Here is a 22,071-nt window from a genome sequence, read left to right as displayed (position 1 = left end):
CTATAGGCTATATAGAGTAATTAATAATTAATTAAGTAGTTAATTAAGTAGTTAATTAAGTAGTTAATTAAGTAGTTAATTAGGCTACTTCGTTAATTACGTCAAATTAGGCTAATTCGTTAATTACCATACTTTTTATTAAAATAATTTAATTAATTATAAGTTAATTAACGGCCTCTAATTAGTCTAATCTATTTAAATACTAACTACGCAGAGCCTAGCTTACGTATATGCCCGAGACTGGCGGTCGTATGGCGGCCGTAGCCACACTTAGTGGCAGAATAGCGGGAGCTACTAGCAGAATATCCTCGCCCAAGATGTGAGGCTGACGGAACTGCCACTACGACTTGGTAGTGCCCCTACCTGGGAAAAGTCCGAGACCGACGGTCCTACATGTCAATGATCATCCATATTACACCGAGATCAGAAATGGGGGAGTATTCACGTGAAGTTGAGACGTCGGGAAAGCCATGACAAGAAGGAAGCCATCACCAATGATAGCTGGCCTCTTTGAAGAATTACTCCTCAATTTGGGCTTACTCCAACGCATGTAGACGTGCAAGGCATTCAACGAAATAAGATATGTCGAGACCACTATATGGTAGCCAGACTGATGATCGATAGGTTCATGCTTTTTGCTCAGCATGCCCTCTGGTGGGTGGCAACGCGGAACAGCACCTGCAGCATGTCTCTAACGACATCGAGATCGGTAGCGCCTGGTCTTGGAGGTACGAAAGCCTTCCTAACTTCATGAGGCAGGCGCACTTGTCTGCTTCAGCAGTACACGGGTAGATTGACCTCATGGAAACCGACGATAATAAGCCCCGGACAGGAGCTGCTGCCAAAAAGGACCAATTCAACACCGCTGAACTCAATTAAGGAAGACAAGCGCGTACGGCATGCCCTCACAAGACCACAGAAACATACATCACGTCAAGGACAAAAGTATGTAGATGCCTATAAATGAAACGGTTTCTAGACGGTGCAAACCAGAACCCGAGATCAACGAAGGATCCAATCCCAGTATTACTCTCCAACCACCCACAACCCAAGGGTTTTACCAGCAGCGCCTTTCATGGGTGAACCGTTCTCTCCCAAGGGAGTGAAGGCCACCATTAGTTATGCTGCGGCGGGCGGCCGTTGCTATCTGAGGAGAGGAAAAGGGAAAAGAGAGAGGAAAACACGCGCGAGGTCGACGCGGTTTTGTGTGCCACGAGAGAATTTTCCAGGCTGGTCTGTGCGGGAGGTGGTGCTTAGCTAATGATGGCCCAGTGGGTCCTGTCCTTACCCTGAGGTTCTCGTCTAAGCTTTTTTCCGGTCAGCACCCAGCGAGGTTCCTGTCCCTTTGCGGCGAAGATCACGTGGTCAAGAAAGCTTAGGAAGTGGTCTGCGCTGATTGGTCAACGGGTAGCCGAAAAGCCGAGGGGATTCCCGTGCTTCGCTTCAATCGGAGAGTCCAGCGATCCAAGGTGCAGAGTCTCCAATTTATTCTTCTTTGGTGCAAGGAGCTTGACATCAACACCCTCAAACCCCCGACGACTCGAATCCCCTCCGCCTGCGGCCGAATTCCCTACGCGCCCTCCCCGATATCGAAATCGTACCGATCACCAAGTAATCACGCTTTATACCGACACAATGATTGCGCAAAGGGTGGGCGTGTCGGCCATGCGCCGAGGTTCGTTTACATCATCGATGCCCCGAATGGATCAGAGGACAATGGAAGGCTGACGAGAGATGCAATCGATAGCGGCAGCGAAGCCCTCCGTTTTCTTCAACCCGCAGATCCCCAAGATCGTTGCTTCACAAAGCATGTCGACGAGCCAGTCTCGGTACGCAATTGGCTTTCCCACGTCTTCCCTTTGCTTTTGAAGCACTTGCTTCCGACTATTCCCTCACAAACGAGTCAAACACCCAGACACTCGATAAACCAGTATCAAATCCTAACATGATCTACCATCGTCACAGTCCCGTCGCAACCACCAAGCTCACCCCCCAAGATGGCCTCGAGCTCCTCGCAAAGCAGCGCCTCAGCCGCCCCATCTCCCCGCACCTGACAATCTACAAGATGGAGCAGACCTGGTTCGGCGCCTCCATTTGGACCCGTATCACCGGCGGCGGTCTCTCAGCCGCCTTCTACGTCTACTTTGGCACCTACCTCGTCGCGCCCCTCCTCGGATGGCACGTCGAGAGCCAATCCCTCATCGCTGCTTTCGGTGCCCTCCCGCTCGCCGCGAAGGGTGGCCTTAAGTTCCTTGTCGCCTGGCCCTTCACTTTCCACTTCTTCAACGGTATCCGCCACTTGACCTACGATTTCGCTCTCGGCTTCGCCAAGCCTGAGATTGTCAAGTGGGGCTGGGTTATCTGGTCCAGCTCGCTCGTTGCGGCTGTCGGCCTCGCCTTTGCGTGGTAAATTGAGAAGGAAGTGGGGGTCAGGGAGCGCCAAAAGGATCAGTAGATGTGGTGGCACGTGGTAATCGGGTACAGGGACGCGGCAAGGAGACGACGGCTGGTCATAAGGACTGAAGGGGACGAGAGGAAGATGAAGAGTGATGGGAGATTTGGGGGGGTAACCTGGAGTTTTATTGGTTGGCGCCTGGAAATTGCTAGGCGTTCGGCCTCCCTAAGCTTAAAGCGAGAGGGATTGTATAGACTGAAAGCTGTAAAACGAATTCCTTTGAGTAACAAGCATGTTAATCAATTGTTCCAAACATTCTGTGTGGTCGTTCACTGAGTATTGGCTGCAAACTCTCTTTCCTCGGGGACATCATAAATGGAAGAGCATATCAAGCTTGTGTCCACGTCCAGGGCAAGATTCGCGCCAGGACAGAATGATATCAGCAGAGTGGATCAAATTAACATCATCGTCAGCCTCTCTTACGGACTACAAAACACAGGCATCATTCGAGGGACAGTGAATAAATCATGGGTTAACTGCCAGACGCCAAGGGTCTCAATTTATGTGGTATGCCTCCCTAAAACCATGTTTTGCCATGCCTGATCCAAACGCCGTTACGCCTTCCAAAGATCGTCACCACTAGCCGGACTGCTACTCGATATTCCTAGCATCCAAGACATGTTTGATCAGTCTCCGGTTGCCTAGACTATTCAGCCGCTCTCCGAGGATGGGTCCGATGAACTCGTTGAGTTCAGCAGCATAGCTATTGGCGCTTCCGTTTATGCCATTGACGGTTGTTCTGTCGTCCTCAATCATTGTAGCAATGGCCTTGAGAATTCCACCGACGAGCATCTCAAACTCGATGCTCTCGCCCTTGTCCTTGAGGGGCTGCAGAATGTTATCGTTGTAGGCCCTCAGGCATTTGAGGACCAAAACCCGCACCGCCTCGGGGCCACCAGCGGAGGCAACGCCCGTGATGGCACCAAAGTGCGTCGAGGGCGGCTTATCGGGGTCCATGAAGAACTTCAAGCATGTGCGCACCAACTTGGGCCGTAGCAGATTATTCGAGGCGGCGTACTTGCGCGCAATCTGGCCAAGGAGCGACGCGGAGAATTCCCTAAGCTGGTATTGCTCACGCATGGCGTCCGCACCATCCTCGGCACCGATTTTACGGCTAAGGATGCACGTGAGCACAGGGGAGGCGATGGAGTTGGCGTAGGGGTCAAGGTAGAGCTTGGTGTTTGCGATGAGGGCGGCCGTAAGCTCCATGGCCTGGCGAAGTGTGAAGACGTCGTCGAGACGATGGGTGACCTGATTCGCGACGAAGTTTATAAAGTAAGGGATCAGCTGGTGCAGACCCGGATCGTCGCGAACGGATTCGAGGGCCGCCTGACGAAGGCGCACCACCTCTTCGTCGGGATTGTCATCAAGGACGGCGTTTTGAACCTTTTCGAAGTAGAGGATGAGTTCCTTGGATACGACGTGCTTCACGGCGGGACGGAAGGAGAGATTGTCGTTGCCGGCGAGGGCAGCCAGAGCAGGGTTAGCACCCTGGCCCTTTGGTACGAGTTCTTGACTTCGTGATTCGGCCGTGGTGGGGTTCTGAGGGATGGAGGGTTGGACGCCCTCGATGGCGAGCCAGTGTGCTGGAAATACAGCAGTTAGCAGACGATACATTGGAGACAAACTAAAGAAGATGAAGTAACATACCCGTAAAGCTCATATCACGCGGCACTTTGGGCAGAGGAGCGTTGATGAGCTTCTCAAAGTCGACCTCCTCGTCTTCGAGGTAAAAGAGCGGTTGCCCGGGTCCCAAGCTAGCCTCGCCATATCGCAGTGGACGCGTCGAGTCGTATCCGTAGAGAGGCTCAATATTGAGAGCCTTGAGCGCAGTGCTAATGTCGTTGACGGTCAAAGTGGTGCGACGGGAAGCACGCATGAAGCGCAGCGCCTCGACGAGGACTTGTCCGATTCGATACTCGACATCTTGCGTCAGGCAGCGCAATGCATCGTCGTTAAGGTTGGGAATTCCGACGGACTCGGCGACGTCTTTGACATTGTCTGGGTTCCAGAGGAGCTTTGGCGCGTCCTGTTGCGCCATCGCGCCGGTGGTATATAAGTTCAAATGGTGAACGCGACGACGAAGATGCTTGTGGTGGAGGAAGAAGACGAGGCTGAGTGATGGAAACTTGGGGTAGGACGGGGCACGGCTAAGCTAGGGGATGAGCTCGGGACGCCGCAGCGCAGATTCAGCCCACTGCACGGTGGAAGGTGAGATCCTCGGTGTGGGGCCAACAGGAATCGGCAACGGAAGGTGCGGTCAGCAAGTTCTACCTTATAGAAGCATGCAGATACGTAACTCTTCCATCACTTTCAAATCAGATAGTACCTATCTAGCAGAAATGTCTATTTTCTTGCGTAATACTCGCCGATCCTGCTTCGTAGAGTGCCTGAATCATATTTATGAATATATTGGTCAAGGGTTGACTGAACGCTATCAGGATGGTGGGGAAGGAATTACACCACTATTGTTCGTCTCTGGCTTCATCAAGTCAGCCAGAAGACGACCAAGCTTATTGACTTCACATGTCGAGGTCGGCATTGCAGAATTTGCAAGCCTTGCGTACCTGTTCAATACAAACACTCATCCCGTATCTCTGGCGTTCTTGGCACTGTCTGTGATCCTGGATGGGGATATGCCTCGCCTTAGTATTGCTGGCTCGACGATATCATGGCTTCCAGGCCTAACGAAGTCAGGCATTATGACTTGTCGTAAGGTGTCTCCGGTATGTCAGTTTGTGACTGACCAAATCTCGCCGAGAGTCAGCCAACTCCCCTAACTCCATGTTCCTCCGATTCTTGTAACTGCGCCGTGTCATGACAGAGAGCGGAACGGCGCTAATGCAATTGGATTATTTTATGGGTCCAGAGCCGGTGCCCGGGCCCGGAGATGCGGGCAACACCCATGCTGTGATGCCGAGAGCGAACGTGTAAGTCGACGAGAGGGTTGGTTTTTTGGTGTATTCGATTATCTTCCTCTTGGAGCTCTGTGTTGGACTGATAAGTATAAAGGGCTTGCTAGACCATGATGAGATTCCCTTCTCTAACTCCAGCATTCACAACACTCACACCCTCTTACAACCTCTTACACGCTCAAGAGCTTGTGCTGATCGCCTTCCTCTATCGTTCACGTTACTCCCCGCATCAACATCTAGCTTGCTTCCACCATGGAATCTATGAAATATGTGCGGTAGGCTCTCCACATGTTCCAACTGCCCTAAGCAACTGTCTCTAACATTCTCAATAGCGTGGGCAAATCCGGCCTCAAAGTCTCCCAAATCATCCTCGGCTGCATGAGCTTCGGCGACAAGAACTGGCAGCCCTGGCTTCTCGACAAGGACGAGGCCCTCCCCATTCTCAAGTACGCCTTTGACCGCGGCATCAACACCTGGGACGTGGCCGACACGTACTCCAATGGCCGCTCCGAGGAAATCGTTGGCGCCGCCATCAAGGAGTACAACATCCCGCGCTCCAAGCTCGTCGTCATGTCCAAATGCTTCCAGTTCGTCGACGAGAACAAGGGGCCCATCGACCCGGCCAACTTGACCAGCAACGAGGGGCCCCGCGTGAACCAGGTCGGCCTATCCAGAAAGCACATCTTCGAGGCCGTGGACCGTAGTGTTGAGCGTCTCGGCACCTACATTGACGTGCTCCAGATCCACAGGATGGATCGCGACGTGCCCCCCCGAGGAGATTATGAAGGCCCTTCACGATGTTATTGAGAGTGGCAAGGTCCGCTACATTGGCGCCAGCTCAGTGAGTCTTCGACAAGGACGCTTCTCTCACTGTTCCCCTCCAGTTATTAACAATCAGCAGATGGCCGCCTGGGAATTCCAAATGCTCCAAAACGTAGCAGCCCGCAACGGCTGGCACCAATTCATTTCAATGCAAGGCCTCTACAACCTCCTCTACCGCGAAGAAGAGCGCGAGATGAACGCCTACTGCAACGCCACCGGCGTCGGCCTCTTCCCCTGGTCGCCCCTCGCCGCCGGCGTCCTGACGCACGCGTGGACCGACCGTTCGGACCCGCGCGAGCAAAAGGACCCCTTTTTGCAGATGCTGTTCCGCGGCGCAGAGAACGGCGCCGACAGGGCCATTGTCGGGCGCGTCGAGGAGCTGGCGGGGAAGAAGGGCGTGAGTATGGCGCAGGTTGCGCAGGCGTGGCTTATTTCAAAGGGGTGCATGCCCATTTGCGGTTTGGAGACCAAGGAGAGGATTGATCAGGCTGTGGGCGCTTCAAAGGTTAAGCTGTCTGAGGAGGAGGTTAGGTATCTTGAGGAAGCGTATGTTCCGAAGTTGCCCATGCCTTTCTAGGTGTTGCAATTACTGTGGTGCCGTATTTGGGGATAAGTTCAGTCAATCAAGTCAGCTAATTGCCCTTGTCCTGTTCCCTTCAAGATCCATACGTGTGAGCAGTTGTAAGTAGGGATGGTCTTAACATGTGATTTACTTTCCCCATACCTACCGAAGTTCCAGAAATTCCATGTAAGTGCAGCAAGTTCCGACGATTGGTAACACAAGAAATTCACAAAGCCCTTCATGCAGGCAGACCCTCACATTTGTCCCGCATCGGCATCGGCAAAATGCACGTCATGCGCCTGAACAGAAGCAGCAGCTCGGCAGGAATTCCCCAACCTGTAAGAGTGACTATCGAGTTTAGCGTCATCATCTAGACAATGGTGACTTGATGTCTCGGATGTTGATTCGCCGGGCTCGCTCGCCACTAAGATGAGTCTCGCGGGGGTTTGACCTCTTAGCGGATTCGGTACCAGCAGAACCCCTCGGCTGGAATTGGAGGAAACCAGACAGACACTGCCAGATAAGGAAATCTGACGCCATGGTCGAATAGACACCGGAAAAGGTCAGCTTTTGGGTATGGGGGTCAGGCTCGCTCTGCGCTTGCGACATTGTTGTTTCGCCCAGCCTCGCCTTCAGAAGTGTCGCGACTTGCAACATCTGTAGTCATTGATATAAGTGACAATGGAAGTTTCAAGCGGAACAGATGAGAGGCACGAGCCGCCGGCAGAGGGATCCAACGAACCCAACGAAGAGCAAGGCAGCCTCCGAACGGTGCAATCGACGGTTGACGATGATCGATCCAGCAGACTGACGTCGAGCGCGCTCGACGAGCTCAATGCGTCGCACATTGACAGCAGCACTTCTGTGTCGCTAAGCATCGACACAGACATCAGCGACGCCGACTCGGCCATGGGAATTGATCCTGGCCGCGCCTCTTCGTCCGCCTCGGTGGCATCGAGCGTGTATCGCTTCGTGGAAGAGTTTGGCAGGACGTATCACGCATATAAAGAAGGAAGTAAGTCTGCGCGACCGCATGCAGAAACTTACCTTTTGGGAGCCTGCTGACTGACACCTCGCCCGCAGAATACTTCCTCCCCAACGATGAGGTTTGCGAAGTCCCCTTACATGCGATACTGCCAAGCCCGTGAGTGAAACTAACACACCCCCGAGCAAGAGCAAAGCCGCCTAGACCTCCAACACGCCATCGCCCTGCGCATCTTCAACGACAAGCTCGGCCTCGCCCCCGTCTCCAACCCCCACCGCGTCCTCGACATCGGCACAGGCACCGGCATCTGGGCCATCGAGTTCGCCGACAGGTACCCGGCATCGGAGGTCCTCGGCACGGACCTGAGCCCCATCCAGCCGGAATACGTGCCGGCAAACTGCCATTTCGAAATCGACGACGCCGAGGACGAGTGGGCGTTTAGCCAGAAATTCGACTACGTCCACGGCCGTTATATGTGCACCTCCATCTTTGACCTTCCTAAACTCTTTGGGCAGATCTACGAGAACCTCAACCCGGGCGGCTGGGTCGAGTTCCAAGAGACCGTCATCGACTTCAAGGCCGTGGACGGGTCGCTCGAGGGCACGGCGCTGCGGCGGTGGAACGATCACCTCCTCGAGGGGATCCGCAAGGCCGGGCGGGACGCGCTCTCTGCCCTTGAGTACGCGCGGCACATGACGGACGCGGGGTTCCATAACGTTGAGCAGAAGAGGTTCGCGGTACCGGCGTCGCCTTGGGCGAAGGGGAGGAACCAAAAGATTTTGGGCGCCATGCAGATGACGAATAACCTTGAGGGGGTGCAGGGTATCACGATGAAGATCTTTTGCCAGGTGCTGGGCTGGACCCGAGAGGACGCCGAGATGTTGCTGATGGATGTGAGGAAGGATATGGCGGATAAGAATATCCACGCGTATATCACGACGTGAGTCCTTTCTTCGCGTTTGATGGTTATCTGCTACTCGCACTAACGATGATTGATGTAGTATGTCGGTTTGGGGGCAGAAACCCCAGGAACCGGGACGGTCGGCCGTCTGAAGAGACAATGTCTGTTTTCAGGGTAGTCTTCAGGTCTCTGAGGAGGCGGAAGAAGAAATGTCCTCAAATCCGTTGCGAATTAGAGTATCCGTATGGGGGACATGCATCATATCGTGTTGAAGCTCATCTCGTTCTCGCATCGCATTGAAACTCCGCCATGTTGCGGAGTCGAAGATGAAAAAGTGTTGCTGTTAATAACTTGCCGCGACAGCTGTCGTCCAAGACGTTGGGGCAGTTGCTCAGCCTATTATGCAAACACGATTCATGTTCCGTTCGTCTCATGTAAGAGCTACCTTGGCTGAAGAATGGGCGTTTGATAGTGATGTGTGAACCCAAGCCAACCAAAAACCTAGCTGCAAACACGACCTTTACCACACCTTTAGAGTATTGGTTAGAGTCTTGGTATCCTCAGGTATGTGAAGATGTGTGCGCGCGATACACGCATACCGCGGCACCCCCGAAGTGCTATCCGTCATGCCGTCTGGCCTTGTGGATTCGAGCCGAGGCCGTCGAGGAGGTGATCCACTTCCGATGGTCCCATACCGCCGTGGAAACACTGGGAAAACCGACAAGGAAAAGGGCGGTGCTATCACTCGTGTCACTGTGCCGTTGGGTTCCGTGATGTTCATGCCAAGTTGGCCGATGGTCCGGCGAATCTGTGCCGGAAAGGGCATCAACGCCGGTGGGGAGGGGCGCATCTTGGCTCTTGCCTCCTCTCCACGCAGCGGTACGAGATACATTCATCGGCGTTACAGCGACTCGGCCCATCGGCATTAAGACTTTTCTATTAGACTCTTAGTAAGCCATGTATTCGATCAACTTGCCAATTCCAATTTCCACCATGTAACGAGGGCCAACTTGATCAAAAGAGACGATCTTCTTTGTCAAACTTGTTCAACCCCACTCGCTCTGAACGATTCATCCACTCGGCTCGTCGTATTTGCAACATGCCAACCCCAGACCCTTGACCCCCCTCCAGAATGCTCGGATGCCCCTTCTGGCAAGGCATGGAAGCAGCCGGAGAGTTTATTCGCCCGCATTGCTTTGTCACCCCGGCGTAAACAATCTGATTGACAGACATACCGCGGGCGTACGCCGCACTTCCTCGAAAAAGAAGCTGTGGAGTTCTTTCCGTGGGACCGCTGTGAAGAATTTGTTGGCGCGGGGTTATAGTCTCTCTCTTTCACTGCCAGCTTATAGACATGAGCGAGTCATACCAAGAGCCAAAGGTACACGCTGCCAGGCCCGAATTTCAACCCCGACACATGTCACTCAGTCATCATTCTGCTTTGAAGAGGGCGAAGCATATGCCAGGGGCAGAACTCAGAGAAATCCATCACTGCCGTGACGTCAACCTGACCAATTGGCGGGGTGAAGCTCTTCATGCACTCCCTCCCCCCTTTCCGCACCTTAGCCAGCACATTCCGCTTCGTGCTAGGGGGATAAGCTCAATGGCATCTCGGACAAGCTGCTTGTTTCCCAATTGTGGGGTCATGGCCTGAAGATGATTACCATGATGGCCAGACCGTCGATGGAGCTACCCATGTGTATGATGGGGATGCGACGAAACTACAAAAGAGCTAGATGCCCCGCGCGAATAGAGTGCTTGGAACAGAAACTCAGTACACTCAACTTTGATACCCAAGATACCCTCTCAAACCAAATCAAATAACTCTTCCATCAACTCTCTACCCTTTCATACACACACACAACATCATACACAATGGCTCCCAAGGTTCTCATCGTTCTCACCTCCGTCGACAAGACCGAGAAGTCTGGCAAGCCCATCGGCTGGTACTTGGTACGTTCCCATCAACCGCTTATCTTCCCACGTCAAGTTCCGGTGAGCTAACTGTCTATCCAGCCCGAGCTCGCCCACCCCTTCGATGTTCTCAAGGAGGCCGGCGTCGAGATGACATTCGCCTCTCCCAAGGGCGGTGTCGCGCCCCTCGACCAGGCCTCTGTCGAGATGTTCGCCAGCGACCCCTCCTCCAAGAACTTCCTCGAGAACCACAAGGCCATCTGGGAAAACACCGAGAAGCTCTCCAACTTTGTCGGCCGCGCCTCCGAGTTTGACGCTATTGTATGTTTCCCCCTCAATACAATTTTACCTTGGAACCAACAGCTAACACCACAACCAGTTCTACCCCGGTGGCCACGGCCCCATGTACGACCTCGCCTTCGACGCAACCTCTCACGCCCTCATCGCCGAGTTCGCTGCCCAAAACAAGCCCGTCGCCTCAGTCTGCCACGGCCCCGCCGCCATCGTCAACGCCAAGCTCAACGACGGCACCTACCTCGTCGCCGGCAAGACCGTCACCGGCTTCTCCAACACCGAGGAGGACCAGGCCGGCTTCACCCCCGAGATGAACTTCATGCTCGAGGACCGCCTCAAGGAGAACGGCGGCAAGTACGAGCTCGCCGCCGAACCCTGGGGCGAAAAGGTAGTCGTGGACGGCATCGTCATTACTGGCCAGAACCCGGCCTCCGCTCACGGCGTCGGCAAGGCCATTGCCAAGGCTCTTGGCTTGTAAGGAAAGCCCTCTGGAAGAAAACGTGTCGTATGAAATATCATGAATGGGATCTAGGGAAGGTTATATAATTATGTCAAAATTTGAAGCGTTTTTGCCAAACCACAAAGGGACCCTCTGCCAAACTCAATTGGATCACGTCAAGTTGCCTCGTGATTGCGGATTTCCTATAGCTTAGAGTGTTAAGGAGTCTTTTTCTCGGGCTGACCAGAAAACACACACCATGCATCGTCAGGCCTGGGCAACTGGAAAACTCAGATACTTGACAAATAAACTCATACGGCGCACATTGATTGTATCATTGGAGTCCAAAAGAAACAAACTACTAGTACTTTTTCCATTCGTCACTAACTTTTCTTTGACAATGCGATACACCATTACGAACGATAACTGAAACTGAGTGATGCATCTGGCACACTCGCAAACGCCCATTTCCATCTAATGCAAAGTGGTATGCCTTGATCTCCGGACACCTGATTATACAGTCCACCCATTCGATACTTTCCCCTCCTTCACAGGGGCTCCAAGAGCTTGTCCACAAACGCCAAGACATAAGAAATAAAACTCCAAGCCTTTGGTTTCAATGGCCTTTGTCGCCAATGAAGAGTTCAGAAGCTGAAGCAGGGTGGAGCAGGCCAGAAGTCCTAGTCGCCGTCGAGCAATGCATCCATGCCGTTTCGCTCACTTTCAAGGCTCTCCGCTGTGATGGGGCCATCAAAGGTCTCCTGCTTCCTCTTGACTTCGTCATCATCTTGGTTTGTAAGGTCATCAAACATCTTGTTCACAACTCGCTCATCTTCTTGTGAATGGGGCGCAACATCCCTGCCGTTGAGCATGCCAACGTCCCCTTTGAACACGTCGAGACCGAACATCTCTACTGCCCTCTTACGGCCAACTTCTGTCCGACGCAGTATGTCAAGGGCGTGGTTCCTTCCAGCCTCGGTGTGCAGGTTAAGCCCATCTTCTTGACCCTGGAGGAGGCGTTCTTCAAGAGACATCGAAGAGTTGCCGCCGACAAGCTGGGGGCCCGGTGCACCATTAGACATGAAGAGGCCTGGGTGAAGTGTCGGAGCACTGTCAATGTCCATGGGATCATGATTGCTTCCAATGGATTGACGGCCCACATTGCCGTGGGAGGTAGAAGGAGGCGTTGCAGACGATTGTTCCGACTTCCGACTGTGGCCATGTTGAAGGCCAGGTGGCAGCACAGTTGCGCCAGACGCAGAAGTGGCAGCCGCTGCTGCAGCGGCGGCAGCGGCGGCTTCGGCATTCTGAGCCTTCCGCTTCAAGCTGGCAGCCTTGGCCTTCATGTTCTCCGGGAGGTCCTCTGCATCGTCCACCCCAAACTGCGCCAAAAGCTTTTGAAGCTTGGTCGGTCGCGGCTTCCGAGTACTCTTGGAGACCTCAAGAACCGGTGGTGCGTTTGGTGCAACAGGGCACCACTTGTGCAACTCTTGCCTGAAGAAGTTGGTCTCGTAGGCAAGCAAGATTTCAGCGCCTTCAATCTTCCGCAAGTAAAAGCGCTGGGTGTCCGCCTCAGACTCAGTGGAGACCACAGGATTGCAGTAGCCGGTGATGTGGTTTCTGAAGTCCTGAGCATTGTCGATGATCTTGGTAAGGACCTCCTCCTCCTCGGGCTGGAATGGGAGGCTGGGAATCTTATCAGACCAAGCAATGAGCTCTTCGATCTTGGGTCGCGCCGCATCTCGCGGAATCTTAACCCGCCAATCGCAAATGGGGCACGTGTACTTGTCTTCGTCCTTGACCTTGCCGCGAGCAATCTTCAGACATTTGCCGTGGTACCTAGAGACGTTAGCTAATTGAGTAGATCTTAGAAGGCCACATCAAAACATACCATTCATGACAGAGCTCGCACTCAATCATCATGCCAGCCTCCACCTTTCGGCAAATGCAAAATACCTCGCGGAACCGAGGGTCCTCCCAACGGTGCACCTTTTGGTCGGGACTGGCTTCCCTCGATGCAGGTTCAGCAGGCATGCGAGGCTTGTCATTGACAATGTCAAAGCAGTCTTGATTGCGTTCCAACACGTAGTCCATGTGGCTCTTGAGAATATGGAGCGGTGCGTTGGTTTTGCCAAACAGCTTCTTACCCTCTCGCATCCAGTCCTCGTGACGTTTCTGCTCCCGCTCGAGGTCCAAAGTCCCATTGGGTTTCGAATTCAGCTCGTCGAGTCGGCGCATGATCTCAGCCACCTCTGCGTACTTGGGTCGATTGCGGATGTCCCGGTCTCGTGATCTTTCAGTCAAGTCCATGATCTGACGGTGTGCCTCCCTCTGCTTGTAAAGAATCTGGTCGACAGCATTCAGGGTTTCCGCAGTGACCGGTAGGAAATTGGCCTGGACCTGCACCGATAAGGCCTCCAGCTGTGGGTAATGGATGACCTCTGCGATAATCAACTCTCTAGCCTTCTTCTCCCATTGTTGACCAGCAGTCATCTGTTCAATGTAGTAGACGAGATGATCGTTGTATGGAGCAATGTCCAATCTCTTTCCTTCGTCGATGAGCTCGCGCACCTCGTTGAGTGACATGAGGCTGTTTCGGTTGTTACGAGCCTTCTCGCCCCACTTGAGTTGTTCAAGGACTCGCGAGAGTCGGTCGACTTCTGGCGTGTCGACATTGAAAGTCCGGCCCTCCTCAAGTAGGTCTTCGATTTCGGAGAGCTCGGCGAGGTGGATCTGTTCCAGCGCTTTAGCGGCATTCTTTCGGAAGGCCTCGATGGCCTCGACCCGCTCCCTCAGCTGGGTGATCTCAGGGCAGTCAAATCCTATTTGCTCCGCCTCATTGATAAGACGGTACACGTTGGAAACATTGCGCGCATCGCGTTCCTTTTGGTCCAGCGAGCTCTTTCGGTTGTGAATGGACTTTTCGCTCTTGCGCCTGTTTTGCTGCTTCCGGATCGTGTAGTTGGTGGCCTCCTCCACCCACTCGTTGCACCGATCGACAAATTCCCGAAGCAAAGGGAGCGAGGGTAGGTCATGGGGTATTTTCTCACCCTCGTGTAGGAGATTCCGAAGAGTCTTAAGAGAAGGCGTGGCCTCTTCTTCCAGAAGCTTGTCGTACTTCTCTTCCCAGGCCTCTGGCGTACGCGCCTTTTCGAGAACCTTGCCGTATGTTGCTTCAATGTCCTCCTCGGACTGTCTGTAGATGACAGCATGTCCTTCGCCGTGGAAGCGCTGGTGCTCGGTTGACTCGCAGCATGGCTGATAACCCGCGTGTGCCAGGCAAAGAATTTTGCCGGACTTGAGGCACTTGAATCTAGAGAGGTACGTAAAGGCTTTGCAATACGAGCATTGATACTCCTCTTCGGGCACGTCCGTATCGTCAATTTCAAATTTCAGAGGGCAGGAGGTGTCTTCTTTGCCAGCCAACGCACAATCGTGCAGCTGTGGCTCGAGGTGCTTTGCCACGAACTCGGTCCGGTGCGCGAACTCTCGTTTCTTGATGCGTTCGAGAGCGGGCGCAAGCCATTTTGCCGTCTGGATCGTCAAGCCGCTGTTTGTCGTACCTTCGGCGGCGGTCCACAACAACTCGTCGTGCGAGAAACATGGCTGTCTCCTGAATACTTGCAGTCTCTCCACACCGCCCAGCCCGAAGGGTTCCCAGTCACAAGGGGCAAAGTTGACAGCCTCGTTAAAGTTGAAACCATGGTTGAAGCCGGCGTGGTAAGCCTGGGGGAAGGTGATAACAAACTGACCCGCGCGCTGATCGAGTGCATAAACCCTGACGCCAGCCTTTTTCAGCTGCTCCGGGGTCAAAAGGGTGACCAGTTGGAACAAAAGGTCAGGCTGAGTCTCGAAGAGCTCAGGAACGGCTTCACGCATCGCGGCCTCGAACTTCTCGGCGTCCTCACCCGGAATACCATACCAAGTCTTGGTTGCGCCAAAGTGCTGGTAGTTGGCAGAGTAGGCATAGTGGTCTTCGTTGTGCCAGCAGAAAGTCGAGAAGATCATGCCGACGTACACCCACGGCACGGTCATGCCAGAGATGTCTGACTTGATGTGCCTGAACAGACTTTCAGGGTGGAGAGGGAGCAGGTTGAGATTCCAGGGGTCGGTCGAATAAGGATTGTTGGGATGTCTCTCGACGGTTGGAAAGCCGGAGCCGTGAGTTGTGCAATGAATGTCGGCACCATACTCGACCTCCACAGTCTCCTCAATGTCGGCAACGAGACGCCAGAACTCAGTCTCGACGTCTTCCTCCGTGACTGGGCGATGGCAGTTGAGAACGGGGTCGAAGGGCATCTTCTTCTCAAAATAGCCCTGCTTGAAATCGGCCGCCTTCTGCTGGAATTGTTTCAAGGAATACAAGCCGCCCTCCTCGAATCCGTACTGTCCGTCACCGACCAGACATCTCGGGCAGTTCCATTCGGAGTCGGGCTTGTGCTTAGGGGGAGGATCGAGACAGGTCCCATGGTATGCGTGGTCACAGGACTCGCAGACGATTAGGGCACCGGCTTCTTCCGCCTTGCCACACTGCTCACATTTCTGCTTCAAGTCAGTGTATTGGAAAAGAGAACGCAATGATGCCTCGTAGCTTACCTCGCCAGGAGCCAAGGCCTCATCTCGGGGAATTCTGGGCACGGAAGGACGGAACAGAGACATGTGAGATCCTGCCACGGTAGGCACAGTATCTGCAAGTCAATGTATTAGCATGTGGATAACAGCCAATCATCGTACGGCTGGTAGCAGAATCCAACGGTTGCCTCGCTCAATTGGGGAAAAGAGTCTTTGAAGCCAATGGAATCCTTGTAAATTCCATGCATGTGGTTCATCGCTGCATGCGGAGCCCGCCGTGATGGTCAAGTACAGCTGGCAACGCAGCCACCAACATGGAACGATGGTGCTGGCCGGTACTTGTGGGCAATGAGGGGAAGGACTCACCTTTCTTCAGACGCTTACTCCGTCTGCTATTTCCACCGTCTCCGTCGTCCTTGTCTGTTCCAGAATCCTTCTTTGCAAGATCGAGGCTTTCACAACTGATTTGCCGTTTGAGAGCGGCTGGACCGAGATTTGAAGGCCGATAGTCGGGCGTGTTCTTTGCCGAATTGGCTGGACTGAACGATTTCGGGGGCGGAGTACTAGCCACCTCATCCTGTTGAGCCTGAGGAGCAGGTCGATTGACACTCTTGAAGCCGGAATTTACCGCAGTAAAGCCACCCGTGTTGATGGCCTTGAAGCCCGAGGTGACAGGGGCGGGCGCGGGCGCGGGTGTCGGGGGTGCATCGGCCATAGGAGTATCTCGGTCAGCCTCCTTTTTGAGGCCATTGATGCTTGCTTGCAGGGCATCTGACGCGTGGCGGGCCGGCGAGTCGCCTCGGGCGCTCGATGGAGTATTGACGTTGGATCGTTTCATCGGAGTGACCGCTGGGCTTGGGGTGTAGGGTCCTCCATTCTCGTACTCGAGTTGCTGGTGCACTCCGGGCTTGGCGAGCCTCAAATACTCCTCGTATGGGCAAAGCCATCGCTGGTATGAGTTCTTCAATGAGGTGGACAGTGAGGACATTATCTTGCCGCTGTATCCCAAGTCACGACCGATCTCGGCCCACTTCTTCAGTTTGCAGACCTTGTCAAAGCCGCCACGAGCCTCAACGGCCTTCTTCAGACGGTACAAGTCGAGAGGCTTCTTGTCCACATACGGAAGACGATGCAGGTTACTGCCCTGCTGCTTGTGGAACTTGGCCAACGCGTCCAAGTACGAAATGTTTGCCCGGGTGCCTAGTATAATTAGCATTGCCTCCCTACAAAAAACACAATGTGGGCATGCGTGACTGACTTCCTTCGACCGAGTTCAACTCCTGTTTACGGGTTCTGAAATGGAATCTCTACACAGTTCTTGGTCAGTATGAGTTCGGCTCGCAATCGAGCTGGCTGGCTGGCAGCTTCGCGACCAGGCATCGCAACAGCATCTGAGCAGGCCCTCTCGGGTGCGAAAAATGAAGACGAACCTCTGTATCAATTGCAAAGTCCGGGTTCCAAGAGTCGGGCGGAATGATCTTGCACAATCCGTAGTTCCTAGCTTCCGGGGAGATTTTCTTGATGTACTCCATCGGGTCCTTCCACTCCTCCTCCGTCGGGCAGTATGTGGGCGCATCCTCAAGGCCATGAGGGCGGGACTTCTTCTTGACCGGCTCCTTGATCGCTGTCGGTTGGCCCCGTCGTTCGACTGAGGTGAGTTCTAGAGGAGTGCTTCGCATCGAGCTGAGAGGAACCTGAGGGTTCGTCGGGTGGTAGCCGTTGGAGTTGACCTGGGCGGCCTTGGATTTGGCCGAGGCTGTGTTCGAGCCGACGGCTGGAGAGCCTCGCGAGCTCGCATTCCCGCTTCCCGTGCCGTTGGCAGCGGTGCCGCCGGCTGTAGGTGCAGACACCATACTGCAGATAGGGATTGCAGATAGACCTGTGGAACAGGCACAATGGCGGGTTGAGGTGAAGAACGATCGACGGTTTTCGGTTCTGTCGCAGTCACAGGTATTCGGGTAGACGGCGGATTCCGTGAGAGATCATTCGAGCGGATGTAGACGGGCGGGCTATGGATATTGTCGCATGACAGATCCTAGAGGTTGGTTTTCGCCGGTGAGAATATAGACGCGGTTCGATGGATCGACGAATTTGTTGCTTCGAGAGTCGTCACTGGATAAAGCGCATCAGACAGAGATCGGTTGCGAGGGAGAGTATGATCTGGGGGGTGAGCGGGATATGTCAGATATAATGGTGCGGTGGAAAAGCTAAAGGCTAAAGATGCGGGTGACCAACGGGGTACCTAGCGGCGACAAGCAAAGAAGCTGGGGTTTGGGGGAGGCGTTTGGTACCTACCATGTGTGGTTGCATACAATGGAAGATTGAATGGTGATGGCGCACAAGCGATATGTTACGAGCGAGAGTCTTCAGCACCTTTTGATGACCGGATTAGGAGAGGATCCGAGTCATGAGAATGAGATGTAGGAGGGAAGCTGGGGTTTGGGGGGAGGAAACGATGTGAAGTGGGAAGTGTGGATAAAGGTGAGGGAAGGGAAAGGGAAGGTGCAGGTCGGTTGTGGTGTGGATAGGAACTGAACGGCGGGCCGGGTGGACGGACATGGAAGTGGACGCAGAAGGGAAAGAACCGAATGAACGGGGAAAAGCGAGTACCTACCTTAGAAGAGATGGAGATGGCCGGCAACGTGGGAGGAAAGAGAGGGAACCTCAGGTCAGGAAAGATGCACGGGCAGGTTTGGGTTCGAGGTACCTACCTACTCCGTACCTGGAGGTAACTGCTTGGGGTGGGCGAACATGGACGGAAATGGGACCTGAAGTAAATGTGCTGTGCTGGTGCGTCCAAGAGGAAAATGGCAAGGCCAGGCGCGGCAACTTGCAAGGCAGGTGCGATGCAATGTGTGGGAGTAGACATGGGACGTGGACAACATGCATCGGCATCGCACCCGTAGTGTAGCGATAGCAGTAGCGATTGAAATAACGAGAGCTTGTGTTTTTCATTGTCTTTTTTTTTCAATATTCTGACTACTTTATCTGCTCAATAAGGTACCTCTGCAAAAGTCTAAACCAACAGCAGAAATTGAGGAAAATACATGCATCTGGTGAGAGCTAAGAGAGGAAAGCGCAGAGGGTGCGACAGGCAGGCACCGACGGGGACGGAAGTTCCACGGGTCCTGCCAAGGTACCTCAACTTGAGGAAGAAGGACGACCGTCGAACGGCAGGTGCGAGGGTGACCAAGGGCGGAACGGAAGGGACAGCTCACGTCTGTCGGTGCAAAATCCCACTACAAGTGGGTCCGAACTGGACGTCGGCCACCCACTGGAAGTACACGGTACTTCCTCAGGTGCCTCTTCCATGACGTCCACGGAGTCGCTCTCCCTCCCTCACCAACAGAAGCCTGAGCTGACAAGCATCCTGGCCCAACCACAGAAGACTGTCTGTCTACCAATATCATCGTCTGTTCCTGACGACCCCTCGAATCCATACCAGGACCATGCTAGTAACAGTCAACCAAGATCAAACCAAGCGACTCTGTTGATCTGGATGCTCGGCTGGCATTACTTGACGGCCAATATGACTTTACCCTTCAAAGGGAGCGATCCATTAGTTCCCCGGCTAAGCCTCCTGCTTCCCTTTGATGACGGGCGGAAGAGAGTAGGATGCACTTGTCCTGGTGTCATTTTACGGTCTTTAGTCCGAGGTACATTGTGGTCCGACCGTCCTCATGTACACTGGTACATGGCCCCCAATCCTGACATCCAAGTCGGTCGACATGCGACATCAGACACACACACACACACACTCGCGCGCGCGCTCGCACACAATTAATCGCAGCAGTGCCCGAAGACGTCGCAAATGCCGGCCCATGAATCGTTTGGTTTGGAGTGCACGGCCGCAAAACCTCCGCATCGCCCAGGGCTAAGTGAAAAGCCTGGAATTGCTCTCGATCATCGACCGAACATTCGTAACAGGGCCATCCCTCAATTGCCGTACGTCTTGTCTCCAGTGATTGGCGCATCGTCATCTAGACCAGAAGGATGCATGCAAGTCGTTGATGCATCGCCAGCGCTGTCATTCCGACATCCGAGCCTTGCGTGCTTCGGATGGCATTTCGAGGCTACACTTGGCAGTACGGAATTCTGTACATGGGATTCCTCGAGAAGTCATATTGCCTTACTGAATTTGCACCATTTTGTCTCCGATTGTCCAGCCTGTGACAGTTTTGCCACTGCTGCATTTCAGTGTTGCGTCTAAACGCCTAAACTCTGCCCTGCCAGGACGGCATGCCCTGGCTAAGGTGAATGCCTGGCTTGCCTGGGTCTGAGGCAAAAGGATACAGTGCCACGGACCACGAGACTTTGCTGCACGCCCACTCTTTTCCCATGCACAAGAAACCAACATCTGATATCGCGCGCTGACTCAACAGGGGGACGCCAATATCAATCGCTTAGCGAGCCAATCACGACAGTATGACGTTGGAGAAACCCACCCTGACGTCCCAGATCGGTTCAAGGGCGAGGTTCATCCCTGCTTGCGGGGGCGGGCGCTGGACGGGCGACTCAGTTTTAGCATTCTCTGATTGTTTTTTTTTTCTCCTTTGTTCTTTCCTCAGATGACCTGCACAAAATTTGACGACCACTGCGGCTTAGTCATCCGCCAACTCCTGATATCACGACTGATTATCACCAGAATGATATCTTCACGAAATGTAGTTTAAGTTAAGCTCACGTCGTGTACCTTTCTCAGAAGTAAAATCTCATATCAGGGCTCGTTGAGAAAGTAGAGAATGACAAGCAGAGATCACAACGAACTCGCGCGAACCTCGAGTCTTGAGCATGATGATAATGAGAAATGAGATGGATAAAGGAGATGGAAGTCGCTTTGCACGCTTAGGTGACGTCAAAGACTGATTTTAAAGAGGATCTCGTGATCCCGGCAGCTTTGGCAGAATAGATTGAATATTCTTTTCACATTACCAACATAATTTTATCAAGAAGATGATTGACAAGTCCCGCCAAGATTGTCTGTCTAGTTCCTTGATCCGTGGCACGCCTATTGGAGATTGTTTAGAAGGCTCCCATTTGTGACTCTATCAAGAATGACCAGTCAGCTCAGTAGACAACGTTGATCACGGCTGAATATTAAGCCAGAGGTGACGATGAGACCTACAGCAGACCCGCCATCTATCTCTGAGGCAGATTCTCTTCGGCCATTCATACACTTATGAAAAGAGTCTAGAGGGTTAATACCCCCAGCATTGTTGAGACACTGCACAGAAATCATGTTGAAGTTCTAACATACGCGAGCAAGAAAGAAAATAGTATCTCTCAACCTGTTCTGAGTATCATTAACTATCGGCCACCAAGGACTGCTAGATACCAACATTCAGAGAAACTGATTATGCTTCCCTCGGTTGATCATCATAATTATTCTCATGTAAACCACCTCTTTCCTGCATCTAAAACAAAGTAGGCGCAATCCAGATGGAGTAGCTATTATCCGTAGGCCAGATCGATAAGATCAGGCTGACAGTGATTTTCGCATACCCAAATAATTCACGTTTCTGCCTGGAAATACTGAACTAGTCTGCTTGTTCTCCATGTCATTGCAAAATGCCCCTTTATTAATGATTTAGATGCAGATATTTACTGCAACTGGAACAGACAACTGGACATCAACATGAAGTTTCATATGAAAATTAGAGTTTAAAGGTACGAGACATTGCAATGTTGCGATATAGGCACTCGTGATGGCTGGTGGTGTAGCTAGACACGGAAAGTAGCATGCTGGAGACACAATTGACATTGGCCTCTTGTAAGTTCTCTTCGTCTTGAGCGAAACGGCTCAGGGGAAACCACACACACAAAACTACAAGTGATTATTGCCTATGAGATTGGCCAGATGCCGCTCTACATTCAACAACTTCCGCAAGACATAGCCTGGAGCCTGAATTCATGATGGGCTTGCACCTTGAAGCTCACAATCTGTACCTATGCTCACGGGGCTCTCTTTGAAACCACTGTTGCGTTCATTTAATTGGGGTGGTTCGTTTGAACAGCATATTCGGAATCGTCCACGATGGCAAGAAGAACCTCCTGGCTCATACCGAGACGACTGATGTTCTCTGTACTCAGTCGCCTGGGTCTATATCATTCATTCGGAGAGCTGGACCGTGTATCTTATGCAGTTGGCGTTCCTTGGGCTTGTGGCCCGGGACTGAGCAGCTCATATCTACAAGACACTGCTTCGCTTAAGA

The 22,071-nt window shown here is 53.1% G+C and overlaps 6 protein-coding genes across 6 annotated transcripts; 4 read left to right on the top strand and 2 right to left on the bottom strand.

Annotated features, from left to right (window-relative positions):
• Nucleotides 1–1,635: 1,635 nt before the first annotated feature.
• CLUP02_07274 (succinate dehydrogenase cytochrome b subunit) lies at nt 1,636–2,410 on the top strand (the record flags this gene model as incomplete). The annotated part of the gene is made up of 3 exons (XM_049286269.1): nt 1,636–1,675; nt 1,748–1,829; nt 1,966–2,410. 3 exons carry the CDS (start codon nt 1,636–1,638, stop codon nt 2,408–2,410), a joined length of 567 nt encoding a protein of 188 aa, XP_049143412.1.
• Nucleotides 2,411–3,046: 636 nt separating this feature from the next.
• On the bottom strand, nt 3,047–4,496 carry CLUP02_07273 (TATA box binding protein associated factor; the record flags this gene model as incomplete). Its single annotated transcript, XM_049286268.1, has 2 exons — nt 3,047–4,041; nt 4,106–4,496. 2 exons carry the CDS (start codon nt 4,494–4,496, stop codon nt 3,047–3,049), a joined length of 1,386 nt encoding a protein of 461 aa, XP_049143411.1.
• Nucleotides 4,497–5,940: 1,444 nt separating this feature from the next.
• Nucleotides 5,941–8,792, top strand: CLUP02_07272 (methyltransferase domain-containing protein; the record flags this gene model as incomplete). The annotated part of the gene is made up of 8 exons (XM_049286267.1): nt 5,941–6,102; nt 6,149–6,211; nt 6,272–6,738; nt 6,854–6,873; nt 7,458–7,769; nt 7,838–7,860; nt 7,925–8,679; nt 8,741–8,792. 8 exons carry the CDS (start codon nt 5,941–5,943, stop codon nt 8,790–8,792), a joined length of 1,854 nt encoding a protein of 617 aa, XP_049143410.1.
• An 805-nt stretch (nt 8,793–9,597) lies between these two features.
• CLUP02_07271 (uncharacterized protein) lies at nt 9,598–10,464 on the top strand (the record flags this gene model as incomplete). Its single annotated transcript, XM_049286266.1, has 5 exons — nt 9,598–9,635; nt 9,753–9,925; nt 9,993–10,163; nt 10,261–10,339; nt 10,416–10,464. 5 exons carry the CDS (start codon nt 9,598–9,600, stop codon nt 10,462–10,464), a joined length of 510 nt encoding a protein of 169 aa, XP_049143409.1.
• Nucleotides 10,465–10,515: 51 nt separating this feature from the next.
• On the top strand, nt 10,516–11,596 carry CLUP02_07270 (DJ-1/PfpI family protein; the record flags this gene model as incomplete). The annotated part of the gene is made up of 5 exons (XM_049286265.1): nt 10,516–10,593; nt 10,657–10,875; nt 10,934–11,322; nt 11,381–11,475; nt 11,559–11,596. The coding sequence occupies 5 exons, from the start codon at nt 10,516–10,518 to the stop codon at nt 11,594–11,596; spliced, it is 819 nt and encodes a 272-aa protein (XP_049143408.1).
• A 204-nt stretch (nt 11,597–11,800) lies between these two features.
• On the bottom strand, nt 11,801–18,814 carry CLUP02_07269 (PLU-1-like protein; the record flags this gene model as incomplete). The annotated part of the gene is made up of 13 exons (XM_049286264.1): nt 11,801–11,967; nt 12,009–13,126; nt 13,179–15,829; nt 15,884–15,975; nt 16,042–16,197; nt 16,226–17,059; nt 17,118–17,166; nt 17,233–17,738; nt 17,777–17,894; nt 17,973–18,019; nt 18,091–18,150; nt 18,233–18,522; nt 18,582–18,814. The coding sequence occupies 13 exons, from the start codon at nt 18,812–18,814 to the stop codon at nt 11,801–11,803; spliced, it is 6,321 nt and encodes a 2,106-aa protein (XP_049143407.1).
• Nucleotides 18,815–22,071: the final 3,257 nt, after the last annotated feature.

Source organism: Colletotrichum lupini, chromosome 4 (assembly GCF_023278565.1).
Source record: "Colletotrichum lupini chromosome 4, complete sequence".
Lineage (NCBI taxonomy): Eukaryota > Fungi > Ascomycota > Sordariomycetes > Glomerellales > Glomerellaceae > Colletotrichum > Colletotrichum lupini.
Note: the sequence above shows the minus strand (reverse complement) of the source record. Positions and strands in the feature narration are given on the sequence as shown.